The 21,414-nt window shown below is 40.7% G+C and overlaps 1 protein-coding gene across 3 annotated transcripts in view; it reads left to right on the top strand.

The window, feature by feature from the left end:
- The window catches only part of FLT3 (fms related receptor tyrosine kinase 3), a 77,920-nt gene that overhangs the window by 26,346 nt on the left and 30,160 nt on the right, over positions 1 to 21,414 (top strand). For all 3 annotated transcript variants that reach the window (XM_077809839.1, XM_077809848.1, XM_077809858.1), the window contains exons 4-9: positions 746 to 861; positions 5,174 to 5,291; positions 10,012 to 10,172; positions 12,148 to 12,287; positions 12,369 to 12,522; positions 17,590 to 17,758. In XM_077809839.1, the coding sequence (XP_077665965.1) occupies positions 746 to 861; positions 5,174 to 5,291; positions 10,012 to 10,172; positions 12,148 to 12,287; positions 12,369 to 12,522; positions 17,590 to 17,758 (858 nt within the window). The remainder of the gene's footprint in view (positions 1 to 745; positions 862 to 5,173; positions 5,292 to 10,011; positions 10,173 to 12,147; positions 12,288 to 12,368; positions 12,523 to 17,589; positions 17,759 to 21,414) is intronic.

Below are 21,414 nucleotides of genomic sequence, written 5' to 3'. Positions count from 1 at the left end.
ACCAGAGGCCTAGTGTAGATGATTCCCCTGCAGGGTGAAACCCATGGGATGGCCTCTTGGTGAGGAAATCTCCATGGGAATCCTGTTGCGTGGGCCCCGATTCAGGAAAGTACTTGAGCACACACTAGTCTATCCTATTCAGGACAGTACTTAAGCAGAACTTTGAATCCCACTTGGGACGAGTGCTTAAGTGCAGTCCTGAATAGGGATGATTACATGAATCAGGGCCATTGTCTATGAAAGCACTTTGGAGATTGAATGTACTGCATGTGTGTTAAGTACCATGAGCCTAGAATTCTGGTTGTATGGGTTAAGCGTAATGCCAGTGTATTCTTCAGCCCACTCCCCTCTATTTCAGGGGTTCTCAACCTTTTCCTTTCTGAGCCCCACCCCAACATGCTATAAAAACTCCACAGCCCACCTGTGCCACAATAGTTGTTTTTCTGCTTATAAAAGCCAGGGCCTGCATTAGGGGATAGCAAGCAAAGCAATTGCACGGGGCCCCATGTCCCAGAGGGGCCCCCCAAAGCTAAGCTGCTCAGGCTTCAGCTTTAGCCCTGGGTGGCGGGGCTTAGGGCAGTGTGGCTTTGGCTTTCTGCCCTGGACCCCAATGAATCTAATACCAGCCCTACTTGGCGGACTCCCTGAAACTTGCTCAAAGCCCCCCAGGGGGCCTTGGACCCCTGGCTGAGAGCTGCTGCTCCATCTGACATGAATGTTCTCTAATGTATTTTCTGTTTTACAGATATGTTGTTTCGCTGGCCTTTTCAAAAATAAAAGAAACTCAAGCTGGAAAATACACCCTTGCAGTGCATAGTGAAAACAATAACTGCACAATAATGTTTACAGTTCTCATAAGAAGTAAGTATGTGTCAAACCAAGGGAATCAGTCTATCCATAGCGTGAGAAGGGGGAGGCTGAAGCCTGTATATGACCAAACCCTCTTTAAGCAGTGAAATTCTGTCAATTCTACACTCCATGAGACTTCTCCCTTCCTCAATTGCCTCTCCTCCCTCTCTTTCAGTTCTTGTATTGTGGGCTATTTTTCTTGTCACTTATTTCATGTATGGCTGCCTTGTTTCCCTTGGTTCATTGTGAAGGTTAAAACGGTTCTGAGTCACTACGTGTTGTTAAAGATGACATGCAAAAGATTATTTTTAAATGGGGCTTGTGCTCATTTCTCATTCTTTGTTATGTATTACGCACATGCGCACGCTCACACACCCACACACACAAACCCCAAACAAACAAACTATATTAAAAGAACATTATTAAGATTGCAAAATCAAGCACTCAAAAGTTAGGAAATGCCAGTTTGAAAGTTGCCTGTATAACCTTAATTTGCCCCCCCTGTGCAAATGCACTATGGTACAGTCCTTAATTACATGATCCCCTATTTTTCTGTAGGTCCCCTTCCTCATTCAGTACCCAAGATGGATAGTGCTCACTTAATGAACAGCCATTCAGTATTTGTTATTCTCATTGTAAAAGTGGCCCCAGGCTTTATTTATACTATTCAAATGCTGCTCTGAATATAGAATTACTAATTTCCGCATGGGCTTTTCTGTCTTCACTATAGTATCTGAGTGAGTAACAAATGTTAATTTATTTTCACAACACCCCTGTGAGTTGGGGGAGTATTATCCGCATTTCACAGATGGGGAACAGAGGCACAGAAAGATCAAGATCAAAAGCATCCACTAATTTTGGGTGCCTAATTTGAGAAATTTACAACCTGATTTTTCAGGGTTCTCAACATTACATGGTGCTTTACATGTTCAAAATATAGCTCCCACTGATTTCATTTGCAACTGTGAGTGCTCCACACTTCTGCAAGTCAGATCCCAGGCTCTCAAGATGTGTTATACCAATAAAATAAAAAAATAAAAGCCAGCAGGATCTTATTAAAGGGGAAAAGGCACATTTATTGTGAATACAGAAAGAATCATAGTAAGCAGTTAGTTATAGCTATAACATTCCATTCAATCTCATATTTATTCACACATTCATTCATACACACACAGGTTCTGCAAGGTTGTTATCATAGTTACCAGCCTTAGAGTTGCTCATGCCAAGCCACTGGCCAGGTGGCCTGGACATGAGGAGGGATCAGGGCCTTGTCAGATGCACATCTGATGCTCCTGGAAGTTGATTTGCAGAATCAGACCCCAAAGTTCTCACTTTCTAGAATACATTTTTGTAGGAATTTCTTCCTATGCCAGTCTTTGGGAATTGCTTCATCATGCTGTTGCTGAATCAATCAGCAGATGGCACATTCCTGATAGCTCCGTGCTGCCAGATGTTATCTCGTTCTTTGGTTCTCCCATTCTTGAGGCTGTTGGGTGGATTCCAGTCTGCCCTCTGGGGGTCCTCTGGTTATTTCCACTTGACACCTTCTTCAGCCGATGGACACTGGATTCTTAGGCTGGCACCTCCCTGATCATTCAGTTATTATCCACACCAAGCATCCATCCACATAGATCCTCGATCTCTATTTTAATCACAATTGTTTACAAAGTGAGATGAATATAACAAAAGGGCGGGGAGTCTCTGGGTGCTGTTTCTGTTGTTACAGAGTATTGCTTTGAGTCTCTCTCTGTGTGAGTAGTTGTGGTTACAAAGAATTGCTTTGAGAACGGACTCTATCCTAGGATGTACTAACACAATTAGCAGCTTGCAAGTTTCACACATAGAGGGAGAGAAACAGTACCAAAACCCAAGAGACCTCTTAATTAGTAATACCCTGGAATTTAAACTGTGGGGAATCAAACTCATTTGTGATTTTAATACAGAACTTCTTTAATATGATCCAACAGATGGGCACCCAGAAACACACAGTTTAGTGACCACCTGTGAAAAGTTTGGTTTAAATGACTTGCCCCAGTCTCACCAGGCTCCTTGTCTCAATCTACTCCTTTCCCTACTCCCTGGGTGGGCTCTTGGCCCCCTTTATATTCAGGTCAGATTCTTTCCTACTCTGTGTTTCCTGGGTGCAGCAGAGGGGTCACTAAGAGAACTAGAGAGACAAGTTCCCGGCTCTCATTTTCAGTACTCTCAGCCCCTGGCAGGAGCCATTATAGGGAAAGACTGGCTTCACCCCTGTAACCCTGGCCTGCAGCATGCTCAGTCACTCTGTGAGGATGGTCCATGTGCACTCGCAAGGAACTGTGAGAGGCTGAAGTGTGCTCAGTGAAGACAGAATCTTCAGAGATTTTAACTGTAAACTGTAGTCTCCACTCAGCTTGTGTGAACTGGGATTTTTCATAGGATTATAACTTGGCCAAATATAGGTAGATTTTCACAGGAGTGGCAAAAGGCAGACCCCTGGCACACCCACCAAATTTCAAGTCCAGGCTCCCAGGCGTCGGGGCATTAAAGCTTTTTTTTAAAAAGTCACTTTTTAACAAAAATGGACAAACCCCCAGTGTAGAGTTCCCTGGCCTCGTTCTTAGAAATGACCAAACTGTTCGGGCTGAAATAAAAAAAATCAGCCTGGGGCAGAATTCTCCCATCGACGTAAAAAGCTCTCCCGCCAACGTAGCGTTGTGCGCACTAGCGTTTATGTCTGCGTAATTCACGTTGCTCAGAAGGGTGGAATATTCCCAGCCCTGAGTGACATACACTTTGCCAGCATAGGCAGTAGTGTAGACATAGCCTTACAAGCAACAGGATCTTATAATCGGTAGTGTCAGGCAACCTTTATAATAGGTGGCACTAACAGCTCTCTCTACAAGAAAGAGGATCTAACAGGTTTTGCTGTTGTTTTTAAGATTTTTTTTCTGCTTGCTTTTTTGTCATAGAAATAGCAGGAATATCAACTCCATTCTTCCCTAGTTTTGTTGTCAGACTTTTGTTGTAATTTCACTTGTTCTCCAGTCGTCAGAGTTTTCCACGCTAAACAGAACCTACCTTTCTAATATTAAAATCATGCAGCTAAAAAACCATCCAGGCCTTCTGTACAGATTATAAAGACACAAGCGAACAACAACAAAATGCATGAGCCCAATTTTTCCCTTTGCACGTTGCCTTTAAGATACCTAAAGTACGAATCAGGAGCAACAGTCAGTCTTCTCATCAGAAAAGTTAACTTCATAATCACAGTTGAATTTAAAACAAAATCAGTGTTTTCAGTTTTAAGTGAAGTCAGTATCAGTTTTGGTGCAATAAACTTTCAAGCATAGTCCAAATTGGGAAGCTGGTGGGCTCAGGGGATTGGTAATGGTTTATGGAACTTTACACTTCTAGGTTACAGATTTATGGTGGTGAAGTCATTAATGACTGAAAGTCATTATCATTTATTGCTTTTCCACTGTGTATATGAAATGAGTTGGTGAGAAGTGGCACTCCTCCGTGCAGTCTCAGTCGATTCTTCAAGGGTTTCAGGAAAATAGACTCATTTATTTGGAGCTGATTTTCAGAGGTACGAGGACTCATAACTCCAGATGAAGTGAATGAAAGCTAAAGGTGTTCAACACCTCTGAAAATCAGGCCCCAGATTACTCTCTGATTCCTACAGGCAATTCCTTGAAGTCAGGGAGGTGACACGTTTACCAGGTCAAGGTTGAAGAGCTTATACAAACGAGGACCTTAGACAAACAGTTCTTTACTTTCCTCAAGCATTAAAACCACTTGAAAAATATTATAACAAACAAAGTGACGTAATATATTATGAACTGAGCAAAACAATTTGGCCTAATGTTGTTAACAGCCTAAATATGTGGTGTGGCAAAGCTCAAATATCCAAAGACCAAATTTTGTTCTTGAATGCCTGCGCATTGCTCTCATTGAAGTTATTGCTGTTGTTGGAAGTATAGGTATCCGAGGGTAGATTTTTTGCCTTCTGGTTTCTTCTTGTACTTTGTTTATGCGTAATATGGACTGATCAGCCATCTCAGTCTGACACCTGCTGTCATTTTTCTGCTCCTAACAAGAAAAGTTGACTGGCTACTGCTTACATATATGTCTAAATCAGTGTTGGATTCTTATGTCAGGAAGTCTGTCAAGATTATTTAAAGTGACAGACTGGTTTGTTTTATAAATCTATAACTCAGACACAAAGCATATAGCCTCCCAGTTCACAAGTGTTCAAAGTGTCCTACACATTAGAAAGATGGGTAATGATGTTTCCAAAATATTGCAGCATGTCTGAAAATATTTGCATTACTTTTAATAGGTAAACCAAGGAAGCCCTATTTCATAAAAAGTGAAAACTTGACCATTATAAACTGCATATCCGAAAGCTACCCTAAATCAGATATTGAATGGTTATTTTGCAGAACACCTGATGACAGGTATCGTGCATATAATGCTACCTTTTTTTTTGTTTACTGAATTTTAAGGTGTAAGTCTTGATGTCTTCCTAAGCCAATAGGCTTTATACAGCATGATGTATTTATTTTTGCTGTGATTGAACCTGAACAACTGAAGGAGAATTGTGGAGTCAGATTTTCAAAAGAGAATGTAGTGGATGCTCCCATAAAATTTCACACGCACACAGTGTCCTTAAAAAACTACATGCAAAAACTAAGTGCATATGAGTGCAACAGGTGAATTCACATTTTTGTATGAGTTGCGGTGTATTCTTGGAAAATTGGGCCAATGTATACTTTTCGAAACTTTAGGCACCCTAGTTGGAAAATTTTGGCCCAAATCTAAGCATTTTCACTTGACATAGCTAATGAGTTAAATATATTTATACCCCATAGCCCTCTATTTTCCATTTCGCTAAAACCTAGCTATTTTGAGAATGAATGGGGGTTGAAGGTGGGAAGAGTGTAATTAGAAATTTTATATCTAAGTTTGCCTTTCCTTGTAGCTTTAAGTTTTATGTATGATACATGGTTCTACTGGCAACATGAATATGTTCCAAGAAACATATCAGGTCATGCATAAGTAAATTCAACATTCAGTATGTTTTCATACAGAGTGCACGTGTGATAGTGTGGATTTCTCTCCCTCTCGAGTGCCTGAACCACACAGGGATTTATGAGTCTTCAGCAGCCTTCAGACTACCAGGACTGTGTCTTCTAGCTCAAGTCGTGGAGGCTCATAGTCAGGGCTGGCTTTACCATGAGGCGAACTGAGGAGGCCGCCTCAGATGCCAGACTGTGGGGCGTGCCACTAGGACCCAGAGTGTAGAAAATTGTGTCTGCTGTTGGTGCATATGTATTCTCTCTGCTCTAGATGCACAGAGAGGGTGGAGTGCTGTGCTGGAGGAAGGAGGGCACAAGAGACATGGCAGGCAGGCAGGAGAAAAGGTGAGAGGGAATAACAGAAAGCAGCAGGAGCTGCAGGGAGAGAGAGGAGGAGGAGGAGCCTCTTATGTACCTCTCTAGCACCCGCAGGAGCCTGGACTGATTAACACCAGCTTCTCAGGGAGCTTCCTGTTTCCTGCTGCTTCCCTGAACCCACTTGAGAAGAACAGGCAGTCAACTGAAGTAGTAGGAGCCAGTTAGGCCCTTAAGGTGCTGATATCTTCCCTCACTCAGGCCCGCATACCAGCCTGCTTATTTCTCTCCTTTAATTGAGTGTTGAGAGCCACTATAGCTGGCACATAACAGCCGTCATGAGCGAAAGAAGAAAACGCCCCTCTGGGGCAGCATTCAGAAAAAGAAAGAAAGCAAAGGAAGCTTTTCTATCTAAGCAGGAAGGAGCTCTCCTGAGATACATAGACACAAATGTTCACAGTGAGCCTTCCAACCCCAGTGAGGATGTGAGTGGTGAGGAGATGCCTGATCTTCCAGTTAGTCAGAGTGCAGGTGACCTGGCAGCTACTGCAGTGTCCATATCTCCATCTCAAATGGATGGAACCATGCACATTCCTGAAGAAAAGTGTAGATCAGAGAAGAGTGTGGTGGAGGCACAAGAAACAGCTGCTGCTGAGTTTAGTTCCTTAAGTCTAGATGATCCAGGACTGTGGGCCCACTTGAGCAGTAGCCTGACGGACTTCCTTGTACTGCATGGGCCACAGCAAGTGAAAAACTTCATGTTCCCCAAAGACCATGAAAATAGAAGTTTCCATTCAACACATTACTGGCGTGAAATCCTCAATGGTGACGAGAGGCCATGGCTTATGTACTCAAAGCCCCAGAATGCTGCATACTGTTTTTGTTGCAAACTCTTCGAGTCTAATGTTCCAGCCACATTGAGTTCTACAGGAACAAAGGACTGGAAAAATCTGGCTAGAAATCTGGTATGTCATGAGAAGGCAGCAAATCACCAGAGAGCATTCCACGGGTGGAAAGAGCTTGAGATGAGACTAAGATTAAAGGCCACCATAGATGATCAGCATCAAGAGAAGATTGCATCAGAATCTCTTTACTGGCAAAATGTTCTGAAAAGGCTCATTGCCATTGTGAGAATGCTTGCTACCCAAAACCTAGCACTGCGTGGCACTTCAGATCAGCTGTATGTGCCAAACAATGGAAGCTTCCTTAAAATTGTGGAGCTGATGGCTGAATTTGATGCTGTACTCCAGGAGCATCTAAGAAGAGTCGCCACCCAAGAAATGTACACATAACACTACCTTGGAAAAACAATTCAAAATGAGATCATACCATCACTGGCAACAAAAGTCAAACAAGATTGTGGCAGATCTGAAGTCAGCAAGATATTACTCTGTTATTTTGGACTGCACACCTGACATCATCCATACGGAACAAATGATTTTAATGGTGGGTTTTGTAACAACAACAGAACCTCGTGAAAATGTCCCTGCAATGGTGACTGTCAGAGAGCATTTTCTAGAATTTATTGACATTGGTGATACTACAGGAACTGATATGACAAACGTGCTTCTTAAAAAGCTGGAAGATACGGGAATTGCGATAGCTGACATGAGAGGTCAGGGCTAAGATACAAGTGCCAACATGAGAAGAAAGAACAAAGGAGTGCAGACACGGATACGAGAGTTAAACCCTCGAGCTTTTTTTGTCCCATTCAGTTCTCATTCATTGAACTTGGTGGTCAGTGATGCAGCATCAGCTTCTAGTGAGGCTGCTGAATTTTTTAATGTAATTCAAAGCATCTATGTATTTTTCTCTGCATCAACTCATTGATGGCAAATTTTGAAGCAACATCTGAGAATATCCTCTCTGACACTGAAACCACTGAGTGCCACATGATGGGAAAGTCGAGTGGAGGCGATGAAGCCTATCAAATACCAAATTGGGAAGATAGATGATGCCATAGTTGCCATTATGGAGGATAATGCTATGACAGGAACTGTTCATGGGAGAACAGTGACAGAGGGAAATGGAATCACCAGAAACATAGATAACTTCAAATTTCTGTGGCTTAGTGTTCTGGCATGGCATACTGTTTGAAATAAATGTTGTGAGCAAGAGACTCCAAGGTGTTGACCTTGATATATCTGGAGCAATGGAACAACTGGACAAAGCAAAGTCATACCTACAGTCTTACTGGTCAGATGAGGGATTTCAAAACGTTCTGAAGAGTGCACAGAAGTTGGCAGAGGAACTTCACACTGAAGCTATTTTCCCACCCATTCAAGAGTACAAGAGTCACCGAAGAAGAAGACATTTTGATTACTTGGCTCGGGATAATCCCATAAGAGACCCCAAACAACAATTCAAAGTTGAATTCTTTAACCAGATGCTAGATTGTGCAATACAGTCAGTTGAAGAACGTTTCATGCAGCTCAAAGAACACAGCAGTATATTTGGGATGTTGTATGATATTCCAAAACTCCTCACTATACCTGAAGACCCATACCAGCAATGCAGGGCACTAGAGACAGTGTTGACACATGATGACATGCGCTATATTGATGCGAGTGATTAGGTGATGAACTGAAAGCCCTTTCAAGATACATTTCAGCAGGATCAACTCCAAAGGCTGTTCTGGAATATATGTGCACAAATAAGATGACCACCCTCTTTCCAAATGCTTTTGTTGCTCTGCGCATACTTCTCACACTTCCTGGAACAGTTGCCAGTGGAGAACACAGATTCTCCATGCTGAAGTTAATAAAAACACATCTATGCTCCACAATGACACAGGAGAGGCTGGTTGGCCTTGCAACCATCTCAATAGAGCATGAGCTGGCCCAGACTGTGGACCTTCAGGAAGCAGTTCAAATCTTTGCAATCAAGAAGGCAGGGAAAGCACCACTTTGATTATTCAAACAGATAAAAATGCCAGAGTTTACTATAAAAAGAAAAGGAGTACTTGTGGCACCTTAGAGACTAACCAGTTTATTTGAGCATGAGCTTTTGTGAGCTACAGCTCACTTCATCAGATATCTGTATCTGATGAAGTGAGCTGTAGCTCACAAAAGCTCATGCTCAAATAAACTGGTTAGTCTCTAAGGTGCCACAAGTACTCCTTTTCTTTTTGCGAATACAGACTAACACGGCTGTTACTCTGAAACCAGAGTTTACTATGCAGACAAGAAAAGTTACATTTGCTGTTCAGGTGTTTGAAAGTTAAATGTTACTTAAAATTTTTGAACAAGGCATTTTAAGTTGTTAGTTCTCCTTTATTGGGGTAGGTAGCAGAGCAGTACCATGAGAGGAGTAGAACAGGAAGAAGGCAAAACTGAGACCTTTCAAAGTTTTGTCCAAGCGAGGGGGCAAGGGGGCATCATTTAAGCTCCCTGCTTCAGGTACCAAAATGTTGTGGGCCGGCCCTGCTCATAGTCCAACATTCTGGGTTCAGTGCAGTTCCAGAGATGTAGGGTGAAATCCTGGGCTCATTGAGTTTTGCCATTAACTTCAAAGGAGCCAGAATTTCACTCAGAAAATTACAAATGTTTACATCTACCAGTATAAGCACGAATAGGGTATTTAGGTAATATCAGCTCATTCTGCTTATAATTTCCCTAGTTCCATTGCCCTTGTGTTTGGTTTATAATCTCCACATTTTCTAGTTCCTTTTATTCAACTACAGAATATGCCAGTTTCCCTACTATTGTTCACATTTTCTTACGACTTGGATATCTGTTTGAGATTAACCAAATGATTCAGTAAATAAATGTATGTGTAATTACAGTTGCACCAGTACAAATCATAAAGACAGTAAAAGAAGTGGGGAAGTATATGGAGTACAGGAGGTGCCACGCGGATTTTCAGCAAATACGTTATTTCAAACAGACATACAGTGCTGCGCAACTAATGAGCTGGGCAGAGAATGCACCAAGCTGTATACAATAGGTAACATAACTGTAAGATTTATTTAAATAGGGGCCTAATCCTGCCATTGATGTTAATTGCACTATTCACTTCAGTAAGGTTTGCAAGACTGGGCTGTAAATTTGTCACCATTGGAATAAATATGTTTAGAGGTACATTACTGGGCAAAACTAATGTAATGCTGCTATATTTCTGTCTCATATTTATCTCCTAAATTCTAATGCTTATTTATAGTTGGGGCCCTAGCAAATTCACAGTCCATTTTGGTCAATTTCATGGTCATGGGATTTTAAAAATAATAAATTTCATGATTCCAGCTATTTAAATCTCAGATTTCACAGTGTTGTAATTGTAGGGGTCCTGACCCAAAAAGGAGTTGGGGGGTCGCAAGGTTATTGTCAGGGGGGTTGCGGTGCTGCTGCCTTTACTTCTGTGCTGCTGCTGGGCAGCGGCGTAGAAGTAAGGGTGGCAATACCAGACCATACCCTCCTTACTTCTGCATGGCTGCTGGTGGTGGCTCTGCCTTCAGAGCTGGGCAGCTGGAGGTCGGCGGCTGCTGGCAGGAAGCCCAGCTCTGAAGGCAGAGCCACCGCCAGCAGCCATGCAGAAGTAAGGAGGGTATGGTCTGGTATTGCCACCCTTACTTCTACGCCGCTGCTGGCAGGGCGCTGCCTTCAGAGCTGGGAACCTGGCCAGCAGTCACTGTTCTCTGGCCACCCAGCTCTAAAAGCAGCACAGAAGTAAGGGTGGCAATACCACAACCTCCCTCAAGATGGGCAGCAGGTATAATAGACCAGGGGATGCTGCCGCCGGACACCCGATTGCAGGTTTGGCGGGTGACGTTTTTGCTTTAGTATGCCCCATGCAGGTTCTGGGGTGGCTAAGGAGGCAGTATGTGCTATTCAGCTTCCCAGGTTCATCAGTAATCTTCCTGGACACCAGAGAGATTACTGATGAAGCCAGGAAGCTAAGTAGCAGATACCTCCTCTTCAGCCATCCCGGAACCTGCATGGGGCGTAATGAAAGCACAGGTTCTTCTTTGGGAAGAGATGCTGTGGTTTTTCCTGGGTGGCTTGGGGCCTGGGGAGGAGAGGGGATGTGTGGCTGTGGCTTGCCCGGGTCTTCTCCAGGCAAGCGGGGAAAGGGGAAGGACTCGGGCCTCATCCGGGCAGTGGGGACCTCGGGGCTCTTCCAGGCAGGTGGAGGTGTGGCTTGTAGCTCCGGCCATGGGGGAGGGTCTTGGGGGTCTTGGGGCTCCAGCTGCGGGGGGTCGGGGGCAGAAGGGGTGGAGCTGGGGGCTAGCCTCCCTGAAGAGGGACTCCACCCTCTACCCAGGCCCCTAAAATAACCTTGCAACCCCCTTGCAATTCCCTTTTGGGTCAGGACCCCCAGTTTGAGAAACGCTGGTCTCTCCTGTGAAATCTGGTCTTTTGTGTGCTTTTACCCTATACTATACAGATTTCACAGGGGGAGACCAGATTTCACAGCCCATGACGTGTTTGTCATGGCTGTGAATTTGGTAGGGCCCTATTCATAGTACATTTAAAAACAAATTGTTGTGTTATTTTACATTTCATCAGTAACTGCTATTTTTTCACACAAATCTTTAACATCTACTTTTAATAAAAAATCATTTTAATTTTTTTTTGTAATACTGATATTCAGGGGTTTTTTAATAAACTTACTTTGATTGGCTTAATTCTGTGCTGAATTGCACCCTGTGTGAATACCGGCTTATTGCTGGATTTGAAAGTCAGGACAGAATTTGGTTTTATTTATTTAAATGTTAGACTATTATAATTCATTTGAATGTTAGTTATAAATCTGGAAAAACAGTCTGTTATCATTACAAATACAATAATAGATGCAAAAACTATGGATGCTTACAAATGTGAAAATGGGGTGTGGGAGGGAAGGAAAAGTTGAAATAAATTACCGTTTACTCTGGGGAAAATTATTTCATTTGTTGTTTCACTGGTGTGTTTTCATTTTGCAGATCTAAATGAAAAACTTGGAGGATCTTCACAAGAACTCCTTCTTAAAGTTGGGGAACCATTTCTGATAAGATGTAGAGCTTTTTATAAAATCTATAGTTTCAGATTGAAATGGCATTTTGAAAACAGAGAATTACAGCAGGTAATAGAACACAATTATTTTCACATAAGTCATAATGGACAGTGCCACACAATATTAAATACAAACTTTATTAAAAACTAGGGGCACTGGTTTGAAGAAACAGACTATCAAGAAGACTCCTCTATGGTACGGATTGTCTATGCATTTGCCTCATCAATGGGAAGAAGTGATAGTGGACATTACACCTGTTCCTCCACAGAACATCCAAATAAAACAACTTTGGTTACAGTCTTAGGTAATTCAGATTCATGTTGTTAACTTTGTGCCATATTTTTCTTTTAGTCATTCAGTTGTTTGCTTGCATGTGTATACAGTATGTTTACAGTTATTATGAAAAATCCTGTTTCTACTTGAAGTTAAAGTTGAAAATGGAGATTTTATCCATATCCCTGCAGGTACCCCACAATCACACCTGCTCCCAGGTTATTTGCATTACTTCTCAAGGCCAGTACTTCTGGGAGTGACACCACCATAACATTAATTTGAAGTCTAGCCTACACAGTGTTGTCATCCTTGCAATAGTATTTCCAGAAACAAAATAATTCAAGATGGCAACTGCAACCATTTCAAAGGGAGGCTGGGGATGTAAAATATTGGACATATCCAGAGGGTTTCTAGATACCCAAAGTTTCCTGTAAATAAAGCTTTCTGTGTACATTTGGCCAACCATCCTTTGGAATTATGCTGTTGACCTTCTAACAAATACAGGAGATAAATTTTAAATTAAAATTCAGGTTGTCCAGTTAAAATTTAAAAAGCCAGAATATGCAAAAGTTAAGGTTTCTAAAGCAACAGTAACTTGGTCACATTGTATTTATGCAATATTTTATTCCTGTTTTTCTTGTTAAATATGTAGCTTAATATGTAATAATTTGTGCTAGCAAATATACATAATATACAACATTTTGCCCATAGTTCGTAAACATTATAAAGTGCTTTTAAGTGATGCTCTTCAAACATCAGGTCATTTTATTGGGATGAATGGTGGCTTTCCCATGAGTCCACAGTAAGGAGCAGTGCATTGTTGTGCTCACTCTGGAGAAGCCCAGGGCGAGACTGTGATCCAGAGAGAGTGAGTCCCTGTTGCTTTGGGGAGGGAGTAAAGTGAGCTGGGCCTTTACCACCCACTGCCTGTCCCTTTTTGCTCCCCCATGCAAGGGAGGGACATATCATGTATGTGGAGCCTGCTCTCCCTCCCACACTGCTACTCATGATGCAGATAGCCAGCTCAGGAGCCCTCATATCCCCTTACGTCCTGCTCCAGAGCACTAGCCAGTTATCATTTATTTTACATACTAGTTGCCCTACTACATAACTTAGTTTACTCGAATCCGTACCAAGTATAATCTACATGCACAGGAATCCAGTTATTACAAACATACAGTGGTGGACTCTCTCACAGAACCCATTAACCAAGGCATGAGGTTGACGGCTTTCCCTCACAGAGCCCTGCTTGAAGGGACTGACTACCGAATGAAAATTATGAGTAAAATGGTGGGTAAAATGATTTGTGAAAGAGTAAATCTGGGAAAGAATTGAACCTTCTTCTTTATAGTTTAATAAACATGCCCCAGTTATGTCACAGAAAACAAATACTAACTTTCAGGTAAAATCCAAATTTTCTTCTTATTAAATTAACTACAATGTGATTATGACTAGCTAGCCATGATATAACTGGCCAAAGTGACCAAGGGGGCTTAGGGCATGTCTCCACTGCAAAGAAAAACCTTCAGCACTGAGTTTCAGAGCCCTGCTCAATTGACTTGGGCTTGAAGGGCTTGGGCTAAAGGGCTAAAACTAGCAGTGTAAACATGTCCACTGGGGATGGAGCCCAGGGCTCTGAAACCTGGTGAGGGGGGAAGCCTTGGAGCATGGGATCCAAGCCAAGTGGGAATGTCTACATGACAATTTTTAGCCCCGTAGCCTGAGGCCCACAAGCCCAAATCAATTGAGCTCTGAAACTCACTGCTGCAGGTTTTTCTTTGCAGTGCAGAAATACCCTTAGATACTACAGTAATGGACACCATGGAAAACCCTACGGTAGTAGCTAGATGCTGCTAGTAGAACTGGATGATATTTTTTTGACCAAAACTTTTTTTCAGCAGAAAAATGCAGATTTGGCAACACTGAAACATGTTGTGGGTTCCTATTGATTCTGTCAAATTGTTTCAAGCAACGAAAATAAAAGTAAAATAAATAAATCAAATCAAAGTCAGGAAAACCTGAAATGTTTCAGTTTGAGGTTTTCAAAATGAAATGTGTGTATTTTCCTATTGGAAATGACTTGTTTTCAAATTTTCTTTAATTTTATTTTTTTTTTAATTTAAAATGTAGAAAAAAATGCTTAAAATTGAAACAGAATGTTTTGGTTTGGGAAGGAAAAATGTGTTGCTTGACCTAAAACAATTTTTTTTTCCATTTCAATTTACCAAAACTATTGAAAAATGTTATTCATGGTTCAATTTGAAATTTATTTTATTTCTTATTCTTTGAAATTGCCAGTGAATCAAAAAAAAAAAATCCATCATTTGCCCAGCTCTAACTGCTAGGTTATTGCTTGGGCTAGTTAACTCCCACCTTCAGGGTATTATAGGGGAATATCATATAAAATTGCACATAAAACTTGACAATAAAAAAAAAGAAAGAAAAGAAAATCCAAGGCAAAGCAAAGGCACATCAGCCCGTTCAGTTTGTGTGGCTTCCAACGAGGCTTGCATGCCTTCAGGCCGATGAAAAAACCATAATCATTTCAAAATTAGTAATTTCAAAAGTTAGCAATTAATCCCAAATGCCATCATCAGCAATCCTTTCCCCCAAAAGGGAGATACTATAACAAATGAAACAAGCCTATGATCCTGAGATGAGAAATAAGGAGTCATTGAAATGGAAGTTCTCAATTTCCGAAATGCTCACATTCAGCTTCAGTCTTTTACTGAGCAGAACATTTTCCTATATCATGGTAACTAAATACAATAGACTGGCCACCTTGTTGTACACAAAGTTTCTGAGTAAAGGAAGTCAAAATTCAAACCCAGCTTCTGAAGCTGCTGCTTTCAGATGAGATAAGTCTCTCTTCGTCTTCTTCAAGGCTGGGGGATAGCCTAGAAAGACTGCATCCTTGGAGCCCAAATTTAAACTATGGAGCTTGTTTAAATGTAATGTTCCCATTCTTCACACTGGAGAGTCTCATCCCTGACTGATTCAATTTGTAAACGAATGAGGTGGATAGATTTCCTTCCTGGTAGTCTCAAAGTAGATATGTGCAGTATTATTGTAAGAAGAAAATACTTCAGCCAAACAGCATAAATTGCCATCTCTCTGCTCCTTTTCAAGTACGCCTGCTAATCTCACTTTTAATTTTATCCTTATTCTCAGATTGTCAAGTGTGGTAGAGGGGTTTTTAAACACAGCAGAAACCAGGCCATTCACCACAGCCACAGAGTTCTTCATGTCTGTTATTCTCACATCCAGTTTCTGGATTTTACCTGACACTGATGCCATTTTGTTTTATTGGCATTGGATAAAGAATTCTGCGCATTATCCAGTCTTTGTACCAGGAGAGAGGAGCTATTTTCAAATAAATGGTTCTAGCTGCTGAATACCAGGTTCAAAGGAAAAATAATTACAGAAACAAGAAAAAAATCAGATTCAGACTTAGGAGTTTCAACTTGATTCCCACGGCCCCTAAATAATATAATTACTCTTAATACATTTTGAATAGAAATCCAAAACCTGCTGTGAAGATCAGATCACTCACTCTTGCACTCCTTTCTTTCAGCTGTAATAGGAAAAACTGTTTTGTTTATGTTCTTTTGTAGAGAAGTTTCAGAGTAACAGCCGTGTTAGTCTGTATTCGCAAAAAGAAAAGGAGTACTTGTGGCACCTTAGAGACTAACCAATTTATTTGAGCATGAGCTTTCGTGAGCTACAGCTCACTTCATCGGATGCATACCGTGGAAACTGCAGCAGACTTTATATATACACAGAGAATATGAAACAATACCTGGATTTGTGCTGGAAATGGCCTAACCTGATGATCACTTTAGATAAGCTATTACCAGCAGGACAGTGGGGTGGGAGGAGGTATTGTTTCATATTCTCTGTGTATATATAAAGTCTGCTGCAGTTTCCACGGTATGCATCCGATGAAGTGAGCTGTAGCTCACGAAAGCTCATGCTCAAATAAATTGGTTAGTCTCTAAGGTGCCACAAGTACTCCTTTTCTTTTTGTAGAGAAATGGCATCACTTTATTTCAAGGTACTTGTGGACAGTATGGAATTAGCCGTTAGACCCAATCTCTTTGAATGGTGCTCACAAATAACTTTAAATGACTTTCCACCTGAAAAGATTGGTCCCATTTGTACAGCCAAGATGTGTATAGCTCGCAAAAATTGGAGAATTCACACAAAAGGAAGCATTTCTTGTTTTAAAGCATTGTCCATTTTTATGGTTTATGTGGGAATTTCCACCATATTATTTGCTAAATGAGGACTTCATCTAGAGAAAACTGTGCTTTACAGAGCATGTGGATTTGGCCAGAAGAAAACTATTTAAAAAGAAAAGCCCAAACCAGCACTATTTACTACAATTCACGGTTTTTTTTAATCTTTATGGACCTGATCCTAAGCCCACTGATGTCACTAGAAAGGCTTCCATTGATTTCTGTGAACTTTGGAGCAGGCCCTGTGAGATGTAGATTTTTTTTTAAAATTGATTATTTTAATACATTTTAAGGTTCCTTTTCTATTTTTCATTTTATATATATACTGTATTAATGAACAAACAAAGAAGTAGATATATATTTTGTTTTATCTTTTCAAAGTCAACCCTCTGCAGGTAAGAAATGACAGCAGCCATCAAGAGATGCTTAAACTAGCAGTGATGTATTACTTTATATTTTATAAATCTTAAGTTATTAACATTTGGAATAAGTATTTGCAATTGAGTGAAAGAAATTTACATGGGATGATCACTGTAATTGATTCAAAATGAGGTGCGAGGCAGAAAGATGGATGAGTTCCTGTATTTTTAAAGGTCTTTGAGTCTTTTATTAACCAAGCCGATCAGATTGGTTCATTCAAAGACAGAGCATTTACACATAGACTGGAGTGGAACATCAGGACAAAACCTGCATGTTATCACCCAGTATCACACCTAATCTTTTTGTAGATAAACAGAGTGATTTTATGACCAATGCATTTATAATTTGCAATAATAAATGAGAATAAAATTGTGCACATTTTCAAAATTCCTTCATTAGATGGCAGCTTTTATAGTAGAATTTTAATATTTTGTTTACAGAAAAGGGATTTATAAATGTGACTGACTCAAGAGAAGATTTTGAGATTGATCTGTTGGAAAAGTTTTGTTTTGAAATTAAACTGAAAGCATACCCACCAATTAGATGTATATGGATTTTTTCCCAAAAATCATTTCCTTGTGAGCAAAGATACAATGCGGATGGATACAGGTACTTAACTATTCTGAATATTTGTCTGTTATAATTTGTACAAATACTTATTTTATTTTTTGTCTCTTAAACAGAAGTATTTGTTCATTTTTTTTCTTTTAACGTGTAGAGTGTAGTTTTTGTTTTTAAGTTAACTGTTATATTTTAAATATAAATAGACCGATATAGTGGTAAAGCAGTGTTACCAAAGTGTTCTGGAATATTACTTGAGTCTTCAAGAGCAACTCGGGTAAATATCTAGTGTTATCCATTTGATTAGTCTTGTGTGTTATAACAAATCCTTTCCTAAATTATGCACATAACATACCTCTTTCAATTATTTTGTTATATCCACGGAAAACTCAGTTTCTTGATCTTAGACATAATTCTCTTTTTATGAACCCATTCCAATCATCCATGACTAAATTATAACCTTTAAGGTGTTCCCTTAGTCTTATTCCATTCTTAGCTCGTGTTCCCAGTATCTTTCAGGCAGCTAAAGCCAAGCTTATTGGCATGTAATTTCCTAGACCATTAATAGATCCCTTAGGTCTTGTCTACATTACAGACATTTTACTAGCTGTCCAATTCACAGATTTTTCCCATGTTACAAAAGAGGTTTTGAAAAAAATTTGTTAACTATTTTTTCTGCTACTTCCTATAATAAAGTTCTGGCATGGATTCTGTCTAGGCCTAACGATGTATCCATTCTCCAGGGTAATTTCTTGATATCATTATCTAATTTCCTTCTGTGTTTCCTTTCAATGTTGCAAACTAAAGTCATACAGCAGTCTAACCTCTAACTTTGTGAAAAGTCAGGCAAAAAGTTAACGTTTTAGCAATGTTAACTACTCTTGTCTATGCATGGCCTCTGCCAAGTCTGAGGACATAATGCTCCTGTGCTGATTTCTTGTTCCTCATATTCTTAAAACATTTAATTTCTTGCTTAAAACTCTGTTGCAATCTTGCTTTCACTTTTTAGCTTTGCTTTCTTTATCGTTTTGTTACACTTCACTTTAGTCTTAAGCCTTTTTGGTCCTATTTTGTAACAGACTTGGCTATTCATCTGAATCAGGTTGGTTATTTGGAGTCAGACCTTCATATGGTGCAGAGACAGCACAGATCAGCCTGGTAAATGATCTTGTCCTGGCAATGGAGGCAAGAGATCTGTTTTTGTTGATAGCGTTCATTTTGTCAGCAGACTTTGGTAGAGTTGTTTACTGGGTCTTGGTGACTAATCTGCAGTCCCTGGTGTGAGTAGGCTGATCTGTTCTTCTGATCTGATCTGATCAGTGGTTAAGATAATTTCTGGAGATGAGCTTGCTAAAGGTAGTCATGAGCATTTACTCATCCTTGTCCAAGAGATACCACTTACATGCTGATGATACTCAGCTTATTTACTTTCCAGCTATTGCAGACTGTCTCCTAGCTGTCGGATTGTCTGGCAGACTGTTGTGTTTGGAGGACAGACAGTTGGTTCAACCCAGATAAGAGTAAAGGGCCAAAAATAGGATTTTTGAGGAACTGTGAGATGGTTTGGGTAACTCCGATATACAGGAGGGTGAAGTCACCACTTAATCTCAGGAATATAGAAGTCACTCTAGATTGCTTTTTCAGCATGGAAATGCATGTTGCTATCATAATCCAGAGTGGTGACCACCATCTCCAAATTCTGTGAAAAGCCCACCCTTTTCTGTCTTTTGCAGGCCTGTCTTTGCTTGTTCACCCCGTAGTCACCTCAGGCAAGATTCTTGTAACTGAGTCCTAGTCAAGCTTCATCAATTACAGGACATAGCTGCCCAGGTGCTCCATGCACAGAACCCAGGGAATCAGTTTTGTTTAAATGTGTTTTTAAAAAGTTTTCATTTACAGTGTCCCAGATAGTTATACTTAGTGCTTTAGATTTTCAAAGCACTGTACAGATTTCAGCCAACACAATGCCCCTGTAGGAAGGCAGGTAGTTAAGTATTATTATTGTACCCATTTTGCAGATGGGTTCAATGGACAGAAAAGTAAATATATTAAAAAATAAATATGCACTCACCTTCTATAGCACCCTGTTTGATTTCTTTTTTCAGCTTTGCATGTTTTGGTTTATGGTTGAGTAATCATCTCTCCCATCACTTCTACTTTGCTCCTTTCATATCCTTTTTATTGATTTTATTTCCTTTTTTGATTTCTGTTATTTCCTTTTCAAGTTGTTCCTCCTTATTGCATTTTATAGTAAATTTGTACTATGAACTTTGCTCCTTAACATTTAATTTCAAGCTATAAAAAATTTGGCACCATCTTTAGTTCCTCTAAGTGCTAAGAGCAACAACAGGTTCTTTCAGACTTTCCATTTTCTGTTCTCTCTTTATAAAACAAACCATATCTCTGTGCTTAGCACACTGCTGCTTTTCACTTCCTTACTATGGGTGAATCAATTCCATGAAGGCAAATGCTCTCATGTACATCTCGTTCTCTTACCTTTCCTTGTACTTATATGCGGACACCAAAGAAATGACTCTTAAAAGGCTCTTCTTCTTTCTTTCCAGTGACTAGTGATTCTTGATGCATCGATGTTTGGGTGCCCAACTGGAGACACTCTAAAGAGGGCTTGATTTTTAGAAAGTGCTGAGCACCTAGACATCTCATAAACAAATCTGTTTTTCTTTCTACCACCTATAAGGTCTTGAAGGTGTCCCAGTTGAGCACTCTACAACTGAGGCACTCAAAATCAATAATCACTACTGGAAATCTTGGTCTCAGTAAGCAGGCAAAATGACACTTCTCTTCAGTGTGAATTTTCTTGCTTTAGAACCACATATAGATGGGCTGGCTTCATAACTCTGTGTTATGTGTCTTGTCTAATAAAAGCTACTTAGTTTTTTCCCCCTCTCTAGGTTTCTTTTTCAGGGCTGACTGTCTCTTTCTCCTGTACACCTACCTGCTGATTCTGGCTGTTTCTTCTCTTCTGACTGTTGCAGATTTTCCTCATATGCCTGCCCTCTTTACCCCTATTCACTGATTGAAACTCTTCTAGCCAACAAACCTTATTCCCTTAAGTCAGGACATCTGTACCCTAAAGCAGGGGTTCTCAACCTTTTCCTTTCTGAGGCCTCCCAAACATGCTATAAAAACTACATGGCCCACCTGTGCCACAATAACTGATTTTCTGCATCTAAAAGCCAAGGCTGGCGTTAAGGGGTAGCAAGCAGGGCAGTTGCCTAGGGCCCCATGCCACAGGGGGCACCATGAAGCTAAGTTGCTCAGGCTTCTGCTTCAGCCCCAGGTGGTGGGGCCCAGGGCCCCAGGCTTCACCCCCATGCAGTGAGACTTCAGCTTTCTGCCCTGGGCCCCAGCAAGTCTAATACTGGCCCTGCTTGCTAGATCCCCTGAAACCTGCTCACGGCCCCACAGGGGGCCCCAGACCCCTGGTTGAGAACCACTGCCCTAGAGCTCCAGTAATTATATGCAAGGAGCATCTCCCTTAAGTACTCTTCTAACACTGATGAACCAGCAAAAGTTCCCTCTCAAATCTGGCAACAATCCAGACAAAAATAAAACAATCAAATGAACAGATTTGGGAATCACTCCCATTTCCTTTCATTACAGCACATAGTGAATATAATTATGTCTGGAGACTGGTTTTACATTTCTTTATTCAGAAAATTTTTATTTTGGATTCTTTGTTA

The sequence above is a fragment of the Eretmochelys imbricata genome, chromosome 1 (assembly GCF_965152235.1).
Source record: "Eretmochelys imbricata isolate rEreImb1 chromosome 1, rEreImb1.hap1, whole genome shotgun sequence".
NCBI classification, from domain to species: domain Eukaryota; kingdom Metazoa; phylum Chordata; order Testudines; family Cheloniidae; genus Eretmochelys; species Eretmochelys imbricata.
This window is presented reverse-complemented; position numbering and strand designations above follow the sequence as displayed.